At 40.1% G+C, this 18,408-nt stretch overlaps 1 protein-coding gene across 1 annotated transcript; it reads left to right on the forward strand.

The window, feature by feature from the left end:
• The first annotated feature begins 4,756 nt into the window (after window positions 1–4,756).
• On the forward strand, window positions 4,757–5,236 carry LOC145263582 (uncharacterized). The gene has a single exon (XM_080120427.1). The coding sequence runs from the start codon at window positions 4,757–4,759 to the stop codon at window positions 5,234–5,236; it is 480 nt and encodes a 159-aa protein (XP_079976553.1).
• Window positions 5,237–18,408: the final 13,172 nt, after the last annotated feature.

Here is an 18,408-nt window from a genome sequence, read left to right on the forward strand (position 1 = left end):
AATTTGGGAATGAATCTTTTTATGATTTTTTTCCTGTGTAAATACGTAAAACTAATTGTCTGTTTGGAAGATTGGCATTATTTTGAAGTTATTTCCACTGCATGTATGTACGTGCTTTTAAACATAGAGATTTCTGTTTTCTGCAATTTTAATGTTGCTTTTATTTAAGGCAACTGTATTGTTGGGTTTTTGGTGGCGCATATGTAAGATTTGTTGCATGCGCTTGCATATATCCACGCATGTATGCATACATGTGTTTTTCAAAAGTACTTTTTTATGGTAATGAAGCCACTTTATTTAATGGACTGAACAAGAAATAAACAAAACTATATGAAACTCAAACACCTCTCGGCAGAAGGAGAAACAATTATTTAACACAGAATGTTTTCGGGTTTTTATTATTAATTTGAAAAATTTATTTTATCACATAAAAAAATTAGAAAATGTATATATCTATAACAGTGTGTGTGTGTGTGTGTGTGTGTGTGTGTGTGTGTGTGTGTGTGTGTGTGTGTGTGTGTGTGTGTGTACATTTCCCTACCAAATTATTCTGCCAATTTTCGGTCTAGAGACACGAGATTTGACACAAGGAGAATTGAGATTTGGGAAAAATCTGCTTAATCGGTTTTCGGCTAGAAGTTTGGCTGTCAAGAGGTCAAAGTCCAACGATTTGACCTTGGAAAACTCTACTAAACTACTCCACTAATTTTGGGTCTAAACACTTGAAATTTTAGATGTAGGTTACTTGGTGATGGATCAAACGTTTTAATTTGATTTCCGCCCCCCCCCCCGAAATAAATGTTAAAGGGTTAGAATTGAGGTCAAAGTTAACAATAATTTGACATCTGCGGTCTCTACCAAATTACTCAGTCAATTTCTGGTCTAAACATTTGAAATTTTACATGCAGGGTATTCAGACATATCGCAAGCTTTTTAATCGGTTAGGGTCGAAAATTTTAGGTGCCAAAGAGTCAAAGTTCAAAAGATTTGACCTTTGCAAACTACTCAGTCAATTTTGAGTCTAAACGTTTCAAATTTATACATAATGTGTATTCAGACATGCGGCAAGCATTTTAATCAGTTTTTAGGCGAAAATTTGGCTGCCAAAAGGTCAAAGTTGAAAGATTCTACTAAATTTTGGGTCTAAAGACTTGGAATTTTAGATGTAGGTAACTTTGACATGGGTAAAACTTTGCATTTTTATTTGAGACCAAAATAATAAATGTTAAGGGGTCAAAATTGAGGCCAAAGTTTAAAAAAATGACCTCTGCGGTCTCTATGAAATTACTCAGACAAATTTTTGTCAAAACGTTTGAAATCTTACATAAAGTGTATTTACACGTAAGTCAAGTACATAGGGCCTGAGCAAAGCCGGGTTGAACTGCTAGTATGAAAATATACTTGACTATGAGGTAAATGTTTTTTTTTTTGCAAATCAAGTTATTAAATTATATACATGTCCAACTAACCTATGCCTAAAATTTCAAGTGTGTAGACCCAAAATTATCCGATGAGTTCTAAAAGATCAAATCGTTGAACTTTGACCCCTTAATCGCTAGATTTCTGGCCAGAAACTGATCACATCGATTTGCCCAAATCTCAGTACCTTGTATATCAAATTTCGAGTCTGTCGACTAAAAATTGACAGAGTTATTGCGTAGGGAAATGTACACAGACACACATACAGAGACACTTTCACTTTTATATATATGTATATATATATATATATATATATATATATATATATATATATATATATATATATATTACATGGAGTTCACCACTTATCAAGGCCCAATGGCCACTCAGGGATAAGGGTTATTGTGTGTACAGTAATCAAAGTGATAGTCTAGCATTATTGGAGAATTTGTAAGGTGTCATTACTTAGGGGGGGCGGTTCATCAGGAATTTGTTTGTGTTGGACTTGAAGACATCCAGGTTGAAGTCGGGAGGGAAACAGGCCAGCGGAACAGAGTTCCACAGGTGTGCAGTTCTAAGATAACTTCTAAGATATAATTTGAGGTTGCTATTTTTCAAAAGTAGGGTAACCAATGAAATATACTGAGGATAATACAAGAGTGCTCAATACAGAAGTAGAGCGAGTTACATTAAAGATTTTAAAATATATATTCCAATAATGCACTGGTGTTTCATCTTTTCAGCAATCATCAGTGCAGGATAATACGATTATTATGAGTTGGGCGATTCGAACCCGGCCACAAAGCTATCTCTGATGCCATTAGCATGGAACAAACTCCAACCTCGAGAAATATCGTTGAAATTTTAACAATTATTTTTTAAATGTCGTAACATCCAGTCATAGTGATCTAATGATTATGAAATCATGATCTATGTATTCTATTTTAATTTAAAAGTGCTAAACAATAAGAACCGAGTTTCTTAAAAGGGCTGACATAATTATTACAATGATAATTTTTAATACCTACAAACACTAGTGTTTCATCTATTTGGGAATCATCAGTGCGGAATGACACGACTACTACCGGTTGGGAGATTCAAACCTGGCCACAAAGTTATCTCTGACTCCATTAGCAAGGAAAAATCTCCACGGCTAATCTCAACCGCAAAAAAATATCGTTGAAATCATTGGAACTCCGTACCTCTAGGATTTTCGAAAACCTTGAGTCCATTGCCTCAAATGTTCAATACATTTTGCAAACTATATATGGGGTCTAAAGCTTGTCTTGATCGCCGAGATGCACACCAAAATAAGATAAGCTTTTTAGATAAAATCTGTTACACTATTATTTTCAGCATTTACTCGAAACTCTCCACAAATATCTGGATCGTTCTTGCAATATGACGTGACGTGATACTGCTCCCCTTTGGGAGGTTAAAATCCCCTAAAACTCTGAGTAAGACCGGATAAATATGCTGAGATTGTCCGTTAAATGTTAATTGAATCCCGGACAGCGGCAGGTGACCTATAAAAAGGGACAAGTTTATTGTGTTTTGTAAAAAACAGACAAATATTTTTATTGTTCAAAGCAATGACAGCAAATGTCAAAATAATAATAATAATAATAATAATAATAATAATAATAATAATAATAATAATGTAGAAACGAGATCATGTACTTGTTGGCCTGGGGGACTCCTGCTCAGATGTGATAAGGAGTCACTTTCAGGTCGTGGGAGGAAAATTTTGGTCTCAGATTCATAAACTACGGATGATTGATGAGGCGCACACATGCAAAATGGATCTGGGGAATTCCCCGAAGCGTGTTAAACCCTGATTGGTTTTGCAGATCGACTTACCCACCCCGTTACACCACTATAAGAGTGAATACACGGGCTGAATTGAGCAGATTAATCTCTAGACCTCCGTGAGAGAAGAACTAATCAAGAGATACCACCTCTACCCCGGCCGTCGATTTGCCTGTCAATTCCAGGTCAACTGGGTACAAATGTCTCTGGTTGGCCATCTTTCGATAAGCACTGGACTTAACTAGTGTCACCGAGGTGCCCGTATCAATCAGGGCTGCCACCTTCACACACTTCACCACCATCTGGCATTTAAGATCCCGACTCTCCTTCAAGATACAGCAAACTTCCACCCGCCTTGGCCTTTTTCTTCCTCCTTGGTCTCATCCCCAGGCAACGGCTTCTGTCTCTGCTTCTGCATCAAGAAGTCTCCCCCTTTTCGAGAACACTCTCTTCACAAATGGCCTGGCTCCTGACAACGCCAACATTTTGGGCCATATGACCGAACTGACCACAGGTCCAGCAACTCATAAGCTATCCGAAACCCGACAGAGGTGGCCAGTGATCGAGAAGGACGCTTTTGTGATTGTATATGCGATACAAGCTAAACTATTATCTCAGTGGGGCTGAATTTGTGGTAAAAACTAACCACAAACAGTTGAGATATCTATTTGTGGCGGATTGGCAAACAAGAAGATCCAGCAGTGGGCACTCAAGTTATCCGGCTATCAGTGTCGAATCGAATATTTGCAAGGTAAGGAGAATACTTTTGTCCCGGATTCCAGAGCAGCTAGAATCTGAAGCTATTCGATTGGAACCGGGTGGCATGACAGGGCTTTCCAGGTAGGAGTGATTCATTTTCACACCGTGAGGGAAAGACCGGGTTGGAATGAAATGGATAGAACCGAAGCTGAACCTGTAGTCGACCCATATTGGGTCGAAATGATCGAGGCAAGTCAAAAAGATAAAAAATTGGCAGGGTTAAGAGCCTGGTTGAAGCAAGGTCGGACTGAAATGTACACCCTCCACCATGACGAGCTGTTTTATATTGCTGGTTGGGACGGAGAAATGGGACTAAAAATGGTGGTACAATCCCAACTCTGGAGAGAAATCCTGGATCAAACCCATGAGAGGGCAGGACACTTAAGGATCGAAAAAACCTATCAGTTAATATTGAGAAACTATTATTGGCTAGGACTGGTCAAGGATGTTGTGGAATGGGTAAACAGATGTGTAAAATGTCAGACTCACAGTAGATATCAACCGGTTGCTCTACTGGCGGAAACATATTCCGCAGTATCCTTTCCAGAAGGCAAGTCTGGACATTTCCGGACCCTACTCTCTGACAGAGCGTGGTAATCAATAAATCGTGAGCGTAGTAGACTGGCTCACTAACTGGCCAGAGGCTTATGCAGTGCTGTATAAGACTGCCCAGTCAGTGGCCGGTATAATCCTGGGGGAAATCTATCTGAGGTATGGGCCCCCAGAGCAATTAGTCACCAACAATGGCACAGAGAATGTGAATAAGATTATGAAGGAGGTACTCGACAGGCTCGGCGTCCAGCATGTGTTGACCTCTCCTTACAACCCCCAAAGTGACTTCAAGGTCGAGCAATTTCATAAGACGCTGGTGGATATATTGAATAAACTTGTTACTGATAATCTGGCGGAGTGGAACTGGTTCCTCACACAGACCTTATCAGCAGTGAGGTTCACGATGAATGAAACCTCGGAATATTCATCATTTGAGTTGGTGTTTGGGAGGGATATGCTTCTCTTGATTTATAATTTCCTGAAGCAGCGTAGGAAGTATCTGGGGAGGAGCATCACCAGTTATTGTTGGAACAGCAACATAAGAGATTTGTCCAGTGTTAAACGAGCACAAAAGAAATGGAATGCTCGTGTGAATAAAGATAGAAAGGAGGTGGAGTTCAGGGTGGGAGATCCCGTTTGCTACAAGGTGCAAGCTCGAGAAGGGAAGCTGGATAAACGTTGGATTCCTTACTATTGAATAGTAGAGCAGACCGGCCCCCCTTCCTTTATAATCTGGGACCAGGTTGCTGGAAAGATAGAGTGCATGCCAGTGATCTTAAGTTGGCAAAAATGGAATTTGATATAAAATATGTCCTGCGAAAATCGGAGAAGAGCTCATGTAAGGCTACCTTGGTTGCCCCCAGGAAACGGAAACCTCAGATGAAGAGGGTATGTCCGTTCAATTCGATGTAGATGTTATGAGAACGCTTAGAAACCGAGTAATAAGGCGGCGATGCCAGTCTCTTGGGAATCCCAAATGGCCGGAGGCCGGTGCCAATCCAAGCAGATTTTCGATCCGAGAACCACAGAAAGCGTCAGCATTGGAGATGACCTTGGGGAGGGGTCGAATGTGGACAGTGAGACCCCGGGGGATTGCGACGGCTCTTGGGAGGAGGAAGATGAGATTCCTCTATCCTTATTGAAAGAACGGCTGTCGTGGTGCACGGAGGGAACTAGCGGGGCACTGCTTCCAACTTAAACGTTCCTAAAGGACAGGCTGAGAGGGGCCACCACAGCCAGAGAAAGAGAAAGAAAAGGAAACTTTTGACCCCTAAATTAACTCGGATAATGCCCTCGATTAGGCGAAGTGCTGTTGCTGTTCCCTAATGGAAATGGGGTGATTAAATTGATGGGACCGTGTTTAAGTAATATCGAAAAGAAATTCGTTGAATTGGGAGATAGTGTTAAAAAAAGGGGGATAACTTTTGATGTCTTATTTGGGATATGAGCTGAATCATCTTCGTTTTTTTTATATATAATATTGAACAATCATTCCTAATTGAGAATTGCTCCGAATATTAAATTTTGACGAGTCAATCTAATTTAAAAATAAAAGAAAAAAGAATTAAAATTATAGATTTTTTTGTTGTTTTTTTTCTTCTTTCCCTCAGTCTGGAAGGATTTCAAATCAGATGGAACAGATTTTCGTTGACCTCAGCTGAGAATAATTAAGAATGTTAATTTCGGCGATTAAATTGGTTTTTCAGAAGAAAATAGAAGTTTACCTCAGTCAGGAATGATTTCTTATTCGAGGAATAAGAGTTAACAGGCCGCTAATTAGAGTGGGATTACTTGGAAATAATTATAAGTATTACTGAGTGTGGGGAGATTATTTTTCTCTTTCTTTCTTCTCTTTAGATGAACTTTTCATTGTGAGTAGATTGTGCAGGTAGCAATTGCACCTGGAGAACTGAGTGCAAGTGGGAAGGATGAAAATTTGTGCTCAAACAGAATTCCTTAAGCGAGAAGCTTGTGAGGCCTTTGAACATTACGTATTTTCCTAGTAATTAATTCTTTTTATATATATATATATATACTTCGTTGAGCGGAATTCTGGAGAGGGGTTACGCGTTAAGTAAGTCAGAGGAACTGTGGTAGCGATCTGAGGACTGAAGTAAATAGCATGAATTCGGGAACGTTTAAGAGGAGAATTTAACGACTGAGTGTTGGAGAATTAGTTTTAGTTATTTATTCATTTGGGTGTTTGGAAACGATTGCATTTTCTTTAGATGGACTTTTCACCGTGATTATATCGTGGGTGTAGCGTTCGCACCGGGGTCGCTTAAGAAGAGATGTCTCTGAGGATGGGGATAGCCAATTGGGAATTGAAGTAACCTGAATTCTTGGAGATCATAAATCTGATATCAGTGGCGATGAAAAGATTCGAAACAAACTCACAAGTTATATTAGTGCTTCATTTGGATTTGAAATGGACTCACAAGTTAGTAAAAAGTTTAATGGCGAACTTATCAAAATGACCTCGCAAGTTGAAAAAAGAAAACAAAATAATGAACAACATTAGAAAGACTTATCGTTACTTACAGAAACTGAGTAAATTTTTATCTACTTTTTTTTACTTTACAAGAAATAAAAATACTTTTTTTTACTTTACAAGAAATAAGAAGACTTTTTTACTTTACAAGAAATAAAAAGACTTTTTTTTACTTTACAAGAAATAAAAAGACTTTTTTTACTTTACAAGAAATAAAAAGACTTTTTTTACTTTACAAGAAATAAAAAGACTTTTTTTACTTTACAAGAAATGTATAAAAAGACTTTTTTTTACTTTACAAGAAACGTGTAAGAAGCGTATAAAAAGACTTTTAATCAATTCTTAGAGAAAGTAAAAACTTGTCCCCCTTTCCCTGGTGTATGTAGAAAAGTTATTTTAGACGCAGATTGAATTAAAAAAGATTTTAGAATTGTTGCAACAACAAGAGTGGTTAGGAAAGTTTATTAAACAACAAGCAAAAAAATCAGTTTTGGAAGAAAATTAAAAAAATCACTATCAGAATTTAAATATGACATAGTATTAGCTTATTTTCGTGGGTTTTAAATTATATTTACGAAAATATTTGAACAATGTTGTTATATATTTGTAATAAACGAACAGACGTGGGAGAAGTAAGGTGTACACGATTAACAAACACAAGTAACATTGCTGGAGGGTTATCAGATACAAAATTAAAGATCAAGGGAGAAATGAAATATAACATTTCGTTCATAGTAAAAACTCATAAATCGAAAATATATGCAATTCCTCATTTAAAAAATCTCACCGTGTAAGACTGGATTGTACTGTTTAATTTATGGGAATTACCAATAAATTCTTTTTTGTAACAAAGTTTACATAATTGACAAAAAAATAAGACGAAACAAACGACAATTTATTATGGATTTGATATGCAAATTCCTTAACGTTTTTTTCAGAAAGATTCGGTTTGTGCATAAAAAACAGATGTGCCTTTGGAATTAAAAGAAAATGTTAAGCTGATTTTTAAACCCAAAATGAAAAGCAGTATTTTCGACACTAGACGCAAACATGAGAAATTAGAAATGTTGAAAAAATTGCATAATTTGAAACGTTGATTACCCGGATTGAGCGTCACCAACAATATATATATAAAGAAAAACAGAAAAACCAGAGTATGCGCTGACTTTTCTACTGGGATGAATGAATGTTAAAAAGAACATGCATATCCCCTATTATCGCCAAAGGATATATTCACTAAATTAAAAGGACGTAAAGTGTTTCAAAGTCGAATTTGTTTGAAGTTTACTTTCAGGTTAAATTAAGTGAAGAATGTTCGAAGTATTAAACAATTAACACGCATGAAAGAATTTAAAAAATAATTCGTTTGGATCGAAAGTGGCTCCAAGCCTATTCCAGCAAATAATGAACATAATGCTGGCTGGTATGGAATATGCTGTCACATATTTGGATGATGTTTTGATTAAAATAAAAATGAGACACAATACAAAGTCTATATTAAAGCAGTATTTCAGAGAATTGAAGAATATGGATTCAAGCTGAGTTCTAAAACATACAAGTTTTTTTTATTTAGGGCAGATTATTCACAGCAAAGGAAGAAAACTCAACCAAAAAACGGATGAAGCTATTAAGAATATAGCCGTACCTGATAATGTTGCTAAACTCCAGGCTACTTTGGGATTAGTAAGTTACTATAGTATATAGCATCGGTAAATGATTTCATAAAAATGGAACGAAGTGGATATAAATGCGAACTGGCGTTTAAAAAATAAAAAGATGTTTGATAGTAGACCTATCATTGACACATTTCGACCAGAAAAAGAAAATCATTGTCGCAGCAGATGCTAGCAATGATGGACCTGATGCTGTACTGCTTCACAAATTCAAGTATCTACAAATACAACAGCACAGCCCCAAGAACGTTACTGCCCGTGTAACATAATTTGACCTGCATGTTGTTTTGAGTCGTGTTCTGACTGAAGACGGCACTTTCGGCCCATATTTCAAGGAGACCAGAGTCAGCAAAGTGATTTCCAATGATACATGAAGTTCTTGGCAATGTGGAAACCCCCAAGTCACAGGAATATTGTTTTGCATTCATCACTGCTTGCCCACTCTATTTCCTTAGCTTTACAATACAGCTGTTGGTCCAAAGTGTTGACAGTAGATTGACCTGGAATTATAATGCTAGATATTCTCAAGCATCGCATCATAACTGTTCACAGTGTGTTGTTCTCGTGACCTGGTCCCTTGAGTAGAGGCAAATACCCGATAGTGCAGATCTCATGTTTGCCTTAAGTTGTGAGCTGGTTGAATCCTGTCCCCACAAGAACATCATCACTGTTCGATCCATAGATACGAGAAAGAAACCAAGCCATATCTTGAACAGAAGCTTCGTCGCACACTTGTTCATTTGGGGTAAACATCGTTTCATTCAATGTGGCTGTGAATTTTGGATTCTTGCGAGAAGGTTGGTGAAAGCTGATGAAGTTCTGGAAGGACCTTCTAGGACTTAGAAGTTTTCAAGAAGAAGAACGTCCTGCTGTTGATGTTGGATGTAGTCCTCTTTGGTACACGACGATCTGTGTAGTCTGCCATCCAACGTTTCTTCAATAATGTTGATACTGTCAACGGCGTATTGACAGAACTTGTTCAGTGATACATTTGAAGGAATAGGCATGTTGTTGCTATCTGCAAACCTTTGCAGATTGTGAACTGCAAGAGTTGTGTCAAGTCTACGAACCTGGTCATAGCTGGCACAGTGGCCAGTGTGATGGACAAGTTCAATCAGCGATTTTGACCGGGTCGCCTGATGAATTGCCAGGCTAAGTCCGACTTGTTTTGGTGTAAGCTTTTTACATTTCGAGACGGCATAGACAAAGTCTTAACTGATGCTCAGTGCAGTCCATTTCACAAAGTTGTCGTCTTCCTCTCCGTCCACTTTCTCTGACAGTGAAAAAGAAACAAGCTCTCTGGGGCAAGTTTTTCGGCATTTTCTTTACTGACTGATGTGCAGTTGTCTAGGCCAGGATGAGATTTGAGGTCACCTCTATTGCGTAATGCACAGTGGTGTAAAGTCAGTATCGCATCTGTCTCTGAGTGTTAGAACTGGGTTTGCCTAAGATCATCCACACATGTGTTGGTCTCCATTTCGTCAGATTTCTTTTCCAACGTCTGAACAGCAATCTTGGATGACTGTGTAGAAAACAGCAATTGTGGTTGATGTGGATTGAGTTGTGGTGCAGAATCGATCTGGCCAGGAAGAAGTCGGTACGGTTTCTCTTTGAGGCGGAATTTATTGTCCTGATATGGTCCAGTTTCAATGCCAATTTGCTGAGCAAGGAGGTGTACACATAACATTCCATACTTTTGCCTCCAGTTTATTGATTTGTTTTATTGATTTGTTTTATTGATTTGTTTTATTGATTTGTTTTATTGTAAAGAGAAAAAGGAATAAAGTCGGGATTTTTATTCAAGGGAGGGGGTAAAATCAATCAATAAAAATCATTTCTTTAATGACTTGCTTCCTATTGATTACGGTGTAATCTTGTTCCTGTGTAGCTCTTGGAAGAGTTCTTTGAGAAAGGGGCTAGTTTGTTATTAATCACCTGAGACGCCCTTACTGGTGAATGCCAAAAGGTTACCAAGCATTTTTACAGATCAGAGTGTCCCTAGCCGGGGAGCTGGCTTATAAATCCCACTTTCAAATCCTCTAGAAAGTCAATGTTAAATCTAGGAATAGAATTCCTTGTCCTGTGTCCCTTAGTCTTATTTTATAAATATACAATCTTTTGATTAAATAATAATTAAATTCAATTAAATAAATAAATATGATTTTTTAATTATTTTTGTTAAAAAAGAATCGTGTTTGCAATAGGAAACGAGGCTGAAATTTCCTGATTTTGAAACCCTTAAAATTTCCTGATTTTGAAACCCCTAAAAGTTCTGATATTTTCAATTCCCGATTCCGATTTCGATTAATCATTCCAATCGATTTTGATTAATCTTCCCAATCGATTTCAATTAATCGTTATATATATATATATATATATATATATATATATATATATATATATATATATATATATATATTAAGGTGCCTTAAATAAGTTTCCGGATTTATTTTTTTCGAAAGGGCACTTGTATTGCTAGTATACACATGAAACACTAATCCCTTTGAAGTAATCTCCTCCGGCTGCAATGAACTGGTTGTACCATTCCAACAACTTCTGGAAGTTCTCTTATGTGTGCGAATCAATGACCCTCATCACAGCCTCTTTCATCTCCTCAATTGTCTCATAACGACAGCCTCTAAGGTTTTCCTTGAGCTTAAGGAATAACCAAAAGTGACAGGGAGCCAGATCTGGACTATAGTGAGGATGAGGAACTGTCTTGATGCCTATCTTGGTCAAATAATCTTGGAAAAACTTTGTGCAAATCTTCCGCATCTTCAGTTCCACATGAATAATTGTGAGTACAATTCCCACACTGACATCAAACTATGCATTTATTATCTTTATAGACACACAACGGCCCTTATCAATGAAATTCTTTATTTGGCCAATCAACTGTGGTGTTCTGACTTCCTTATTCCTCCCACACTATTCATCACCCCTCGCCATTTTCTTATGCCACTCAAAAGCTGATGCAAAAGTTTATGCAAAATCATCCAAAAAGCAGTTTGAAGTATTTCAAACGTTTCTGTGACATTTTTTTAAGTTTAAAGCAGATTTTTATGCATTTCGTGTCTTCACGTCCAGATTGCATTTTTGTAATTCACCAGCTGTGACAATCAAGGTTTAATAGGTTCTATTACACTTCGTGCTGTAGCTATTTATTTAAACCTAAAATCATAAAAATATAGCCAGTTTAATTATGTAATTTTGTTGGAATTTTTTGAAGATTTGCAAAACTATACATTTTTGGAAAGGTTATTGTCTAAGGAATCAGAAAATTAATGTCCAGATGTGTATATGGTGGCCATATTGGAATTTACAAAATTGCAGCTGTAAAATGTACATTACGTAATATCTCAGTCTCTAAATAAGATGGCACACTGATTTGAACTGCTAAACCTACATTTTCAGTGTCAAGAAATCCAATCGTCCAAGTTATCATTTCGTCTGTTGTAACCTCCTATGGAAATATATACAACCGAGTCAGTCAGATACTAAATCAGAGTTATTTTTAATGAGACGTCTTTTAACAGAAAACTTTGGATGTTTGTGCAACTATCTTAAACATCATGACATGTTTGCATCATCATCATCATCATCATCATCATCATCACTTTCGTGCATCACAGCTTTGGAATCTTCATCGTTCTGACACTGGCTGCTGCACTGACACTTAGCCTTGCATGAACATCTGTCAGAAGAATAGTCACATTTACATTTGCATTGGACAATCTTAAGAATGGCCTTAGGGGCTAGGAGGACATCTGTGGTCGTTGGTTTCAGCATGCCATCTAATTGCTTGAATCACCCATTTTGCAAGGGATCCAGCTGTGGAATCTGCAGAGCCATGGCTGCTTGTGCCCATGCCCTTGCTTGGACAGGGACTCTCAAAACATGCTGCTTCAGAGCGCCAGGTGTTGGAGGGAGCCTGTCACGTTCTGCCGTATGCTTGCAAAAGATATGCCATCGCAGTTCAGGGATTGTCTTGATGTTGATAAAAATTTGGGTGAGTAAACTGCACATATGAAGGCCTCTAGTGTTACATCTGCTTCATTCATAAGCATCTGCAGAGCATTGACAACATCTTCATCTGCTTTAAGGTAGCTCTGCAGCCAGGTTGCCCTGCCTATATGGGGGAATTCCCAGTGTTGTTGGGCCCAGTGAATGCATGGAAGGCTGGCAAAGCCTTTACTCTTTCTTTACCTAGAGCTCACCATAGTGGGTCAATTTGCACAACACCAGAAACCACAAAAATGGCCGTGTTTTTCAGCAATAGATCATAGTTTGCTGTGATTAGCACTAAAACGTCTGTATCTGAGGAGAAAAATACCAACTGTGCATCAGGTGGGGGTTGATGCGAAGCCAGAACAGCCTGGTGGATTAGTAGCGTGTCTGCTCTCTTTTGGTTATTTACTTCAAAGACCAAGTCTTTGCTGCTCCTAGTGTATACAGAAGCAGATCTTATGATCAGCTTGGATGATCCCCTGTTGTACTCAAGAGTTTTAGCAGCAAGATAGTCAGTCAGATCAGCCTTCGTCTTATCATGGGAGAAGAAGCTGCTGATTGGAATGAGTTTGATGTTAGTGACATCTCGGATACTGAATGGAAGCTTTTCTTTGTCTTCGTTTATCTCTGGTTGCACTCTTCGGAGAAACTGTCCTGTATTTGTCGATAACGAGGATGATTTCAGCATAATCTCATGTTACTTGCATCAATCTGTCATTTAAGTCATTCTGACTTGGCTGCTCAGTGGATGTGGGCTCCGTAAATCCTTTATCTATTGCATTATGGTGGGTAGTACTTCCAGCTTGAGATGACTGGTCCTTATAGGAAAATGTCTTCTCTTGTCAGCTTCTCAAGAAGATGGATTAACTTGAACTTGTCGTGGCATGACAGAATTGTTCCATCAGGAGCAAACAGTGCCCTTGATGTCAGAGTGAATTCATGGTTTCCTCTGGCCTCTTTCTGGTTGATGTCTCGTCCTAACAAGTACCATCATCCTTGCAAACAGGTCCTTCGTCTCCTTCAGATCCACAGTATTGTCTCTGAGTTTTACTGTAATCTTCTTGTTCCCAGAAAAGAACATCTTGTTCCTTTCTTCACAGGGGCTCAGAGGCTGACATCTTCATTGATTTGCACTGACATGTAATCCTTACACAACTTCTGTCAAGTGACATCAACGTGCAAAATCTGTGGTACATACACATCTGGGATGTAATCATTAGTGATCACATTGTACAGCTTGCCCGCTTTCGTAGTAAAGGGATTTCCATAGCTGAGTATCCTCGATCTTGTCAGCTGTACAATGTATCCTCTTTACTGCATTTGCTCCAAGCTCATGATGCACTGTGATTTTGTCAGCTTCCATGTCAAACTGACTCTTGAAAGTTCTGATGTGACCAGGAAAAACTTTGTCTAGCATTGCTGGAGATAACTATGACACCAGCTTGTTCAGGTGTTCACGTGTATGGTCTGCCATAACAAGCATAGTCTGCCCAAATACGCATTGTCTGCGCTATCATGCATGGTCTGCCCTAACATGCATGGTCTGCCCAAACATGCATAGTGTGCCTAAAATGCGTGGTCTGCCGACATATGCATGGTTTCCCAAACATGCATGGTCAGCCCAAACATGCATGGTCTGCTCTAATATGCGTGGTCTACCTAACATTCATGGTCTGCCATAACATGCATGGTCAGCCCAAACGTGCACGGACTGCCCAAACATGCATGGTCAGCCCTAACAGGCATGGTCTGCCCTAACATGCATCGGCTGCCAAACATGCATGGTCTGCCGAAGCATGCATGGTCTGCCTAAACATGCACGGTCTGCCTAAATATGCACGGTCTGCCTAAACATGCATAGTCTGTCCAAACATGTATCATCTGCCCAAACGTGCATGTTCTGCCTACAATGCATGGTCTGTCTAACATGCATCTAACATGCATGGTCTGCCCAAACATGCATGGTTGCCCAACATGCATGGTATCCCAAACACGCATTGTCTGCCCAATCATGCATGGTCTGCCCATACATGCATGGTCTGCCCTAACATGCATGGTCTGCCCAAACATGCATAGTGTGCCTAAAATGTGTTGTCTACCGACATATGCATGGTTTTGCAAACAAGCATGGTCAGCCCAAACATGCATGATCTGCCATAACATGCATGGTCAGCCCTAACATGCATCGGCTGCCAAACATCCATGGTGTGCCTAAACATGCATGGTCTGCCTAAACATACATGGTCTGCCTAAACATGCATAGTCTGTCTAAACATGTATCGTCTGCCCTAACATGCATGGTCTGCCAAAACGTGCATGTTCTGCCTACAATGCATGGTCTGGCTAACATTCATGGTCTACCTAACATGCATGATCTGCCTAACATGCATCTAACATGCATGGTCTGCCTAACACGCATGGTCATTCTGACATGCATAGTCTACCAAACATGCATGGTTGCCCAACATGCATGGACGACTTAGCATGAATGGTCTGCCATAACATGTATGGTCGGCCCTAACATGTATGGTCAGTCTGAACATGCATGGTCTGCGCAAACATGCTTGGTCAGCCCCAACATGCATGGTCTGCCAAACATGTGTTGTCTCTTTAACATGCCCGGTCTTCCCAAACATTCAAAGTCTTCCCAAACGTGCATTTTCTGCCTAAAAATGCATGTTTTGCCCAACCATGCATGGTCTGCCGAAAAATGCATGGCCTACCTAAATATGCATGGTCAGCCAAAACAAGCATAGTCAGCTCTAATATGCATGGTTTGCCTTACATGCATGGTCTGTCTAACACGCATGGTTGCCCAAACATGCATGGTCTGACCAAACATGTATGGTCTGCCTAACATGCACGGTATGCCCAAACATATTTGGTCTACATAAACATGCATGGTCTGCCTAATATGTGTGGTCTGTCTAACATGCATGGTTGGCCCAAACATGCATGGTCTGCCCAAACATGAATGATCTGCCTAACATGCATGGTCTATCTAACATGCATGGTCTGGCTAACATGCATGGTCTGTGAAAACATGCATAGTCTTCCCTTATGAGCATAGTCTGCCCTAGCATGCATAGTCTACCCAAAACATGCATGGACTACCTAACATGCAGGGTCTGCCTTACATGTGTGGTCTGTCTAACATGCATGGTTGCCCAAACATGCAAGGCCTGCACAAACATGCGTGGTCTACCTAACATGCATGCTCTGCCTAACATGCATGGTTTGCCTAACATGCGTGGTCTGCCCAAACATATATAGTCTGCCCAAACATGCATGATCTGCCTACAATGCAAGGTCTTCACAAACATGCGTGGTCTGCCTAACATGCATTGTCTGCCAAACATACACGCATGCATGGTCTGTCTAATGTGCATGGTCTGCCAAAATATGCATTGTCTGCCGAAACATGCATGGTCTGCCCAAACATGAATGGTCTATCTAACATGCATGCTCTGCCCAAAGATGCATGGTCTGCCCAAAGATGCATGGTCTGCCGATCATGCATGGTCAGCCTAACATGCATAGTCTGCCTAACATGCATGGTCAGCCTAACATGCATAGTCTGCCTAACATGCGTGGTCTGTCTAACATGAATTGTCTGCCAAAACATGCAAGGTCTGCTACAAAATGCATGCTCTGCAAAACATGTATAGTCTGCCCAAACATGTATGGTCTTCCCTAACATGCATTGTCTGCCCTAACATGCATGGTCTTCCCAAGCATGCATGGTCTGCCTTTACATGCAGGGTCTGCCTAACATATGTGATCTGTCTAACATACATGTACTGCCCAAACATGCATGGTCTGCCCAAACATGGATGGTCAGCCCAAACATGCAAGGTCTGCCTTACAAGCATGGTCTTCTTAACATGCATGGTCTGCACTAACATACATGGTCTGTCATAACAAGCATGGTCTGCACAAACATGCATGGTCTGCCCAAACATGCATAGTCTTCCCAAATATGTATCATCTGCCCTAACACGCATGGTCTGCCTAACATGCATGGATTGCCATACACGCGTTGTCTGCCCACACATATTTGGTCTGCACAAACAAGCATAGTCTGCCTAACATACGCGGTCGTCTACATGCGTGGTCTGTCTAACATGAATGGTCTGCCCAAACATGTATTGTCTGACCAAACAATCATGGTCTGCCCAAACATGAATGACCTGCCTAAGACACCTGGTCTGCCCTAACATCTATTGTCTGCCCTAACATGCATGGTCTCCTTAAACATGCATTGTCTGCCTAACAAGCAGGGTCTGCCAAACATGTGTGGTCTGTCTAACATGCATGGTCTGCCCAAATATGCATGGTCTGCCCAAATATGCATGGTCTGCCCAAACATGGATGGTCAGCCCTAACATGCATGGTTTCCACTAACATGCATTATCTGCCGAAACATGCATGGTCAGGCCTAACATGCATGGTCTGCCTTTACATGTATGGTCTGCCCTAACATGCATGGTCTGCCCAAACATGCATGGTCTGCCCAAACATGCTTGGTCAGCCTTAACATGCATTGTCTGCCTAACGTGCATGGTCTGCCTAATATGCATGGTCTCTCTTACATGCATGGTCTTCCCAAACATGCAAAGTCTGCCCAAGTATGCCTTGTTTAGCTAAACATGCATTATCAGCACAAAGATGCATGGTCAGCCTTACATGCATTGTCTGCCCTAACAAGCATGGTCTTCCCAAACATACATGATCTGCCCTAACATGCATGGTCTGCTCAAACATGCATTGTCTCTCTAACATGCATGGTCTGCCCTAACATGCATTGTCCGGCCAAACATGCATGATCAGCCCAAACATGCATGATCTGCCTTTGGATGTGTGGTCTGCCTAAGATGCATGGTTGCCCAAACATGCATGGTCTGCCAAAACAGTTATTGTCTACCCAAACATGCATGGTTTGCCCAAACATGCATGGTCTGTCCAAACATGCATTGTCTTCCCAAACATGCCTGATCTGCCCAAACAGACCAAAGGCAATGACACTTTTCATGACTGATATATTGCCTTCTTGTTGTTTCTCCCATATCTTAGGCTGATTAATTCTCCAGTCACGTATATCTGTGATGTATCTTGGTCAGAGTCTTGTATACTTGATGCGGTACATAGCAAAAAATAGCTTGTTCACTGCGTCTCCAGCTTGCAGATGGAGTTCCAGGTAAGCATTTTGAGTTGCAGCAAATTGCAAAGAATAGAATTGCTTTCACCCCATCTAGGTTCCTCCTCATGGCCTTGAACATCACATTCCAGGATTTCTGTTCCTTCCATTTTTGGAATACTTTAATGACCTCAGCAGTGGTCAAGGCTTCCAGGAGGGTGCTGTTTGCTTGCTTTACGGATTCAGCCTTTGTGTCTTTACCCTCAGACCAGGCAGCTTCTACTCCATTTAATTGTGGGTAGTTTTAAAGACCTCCTCCAGAGCCATTTCATAGAGTGCTATGTATGAGTAGATATGGGTATGGAGAGCTCGCTTGTAGCATGTGCATTTCAGGATTTGCCTTGTTGTGGCAGGGCCATACACACCTGCTTCCACTCAGGCATCATCTATGCCTGAGTTCTCCATAGAGGTACCAAGCGCTCTGAGGGCAGACATGATGACATGTAGCTCACCCAATCTGGGGACAACCATTTGTCAGGTCTTGCATCTAGGAGCTGCAC

This window comes from Euprymna scolopes, chromosome 39, assembly GCF_053919585.1.
Source record: "Euprymna scolopes isolate OS-2025 chromosome 39, ASM5391958v1, whole genome shotgun sequence".
NCBI lineage: Eukaryota > Metazoa > Mollusca > Cephalopoda > Sepiida > Sepiolidae > Euprymna > Euprymna scolopes.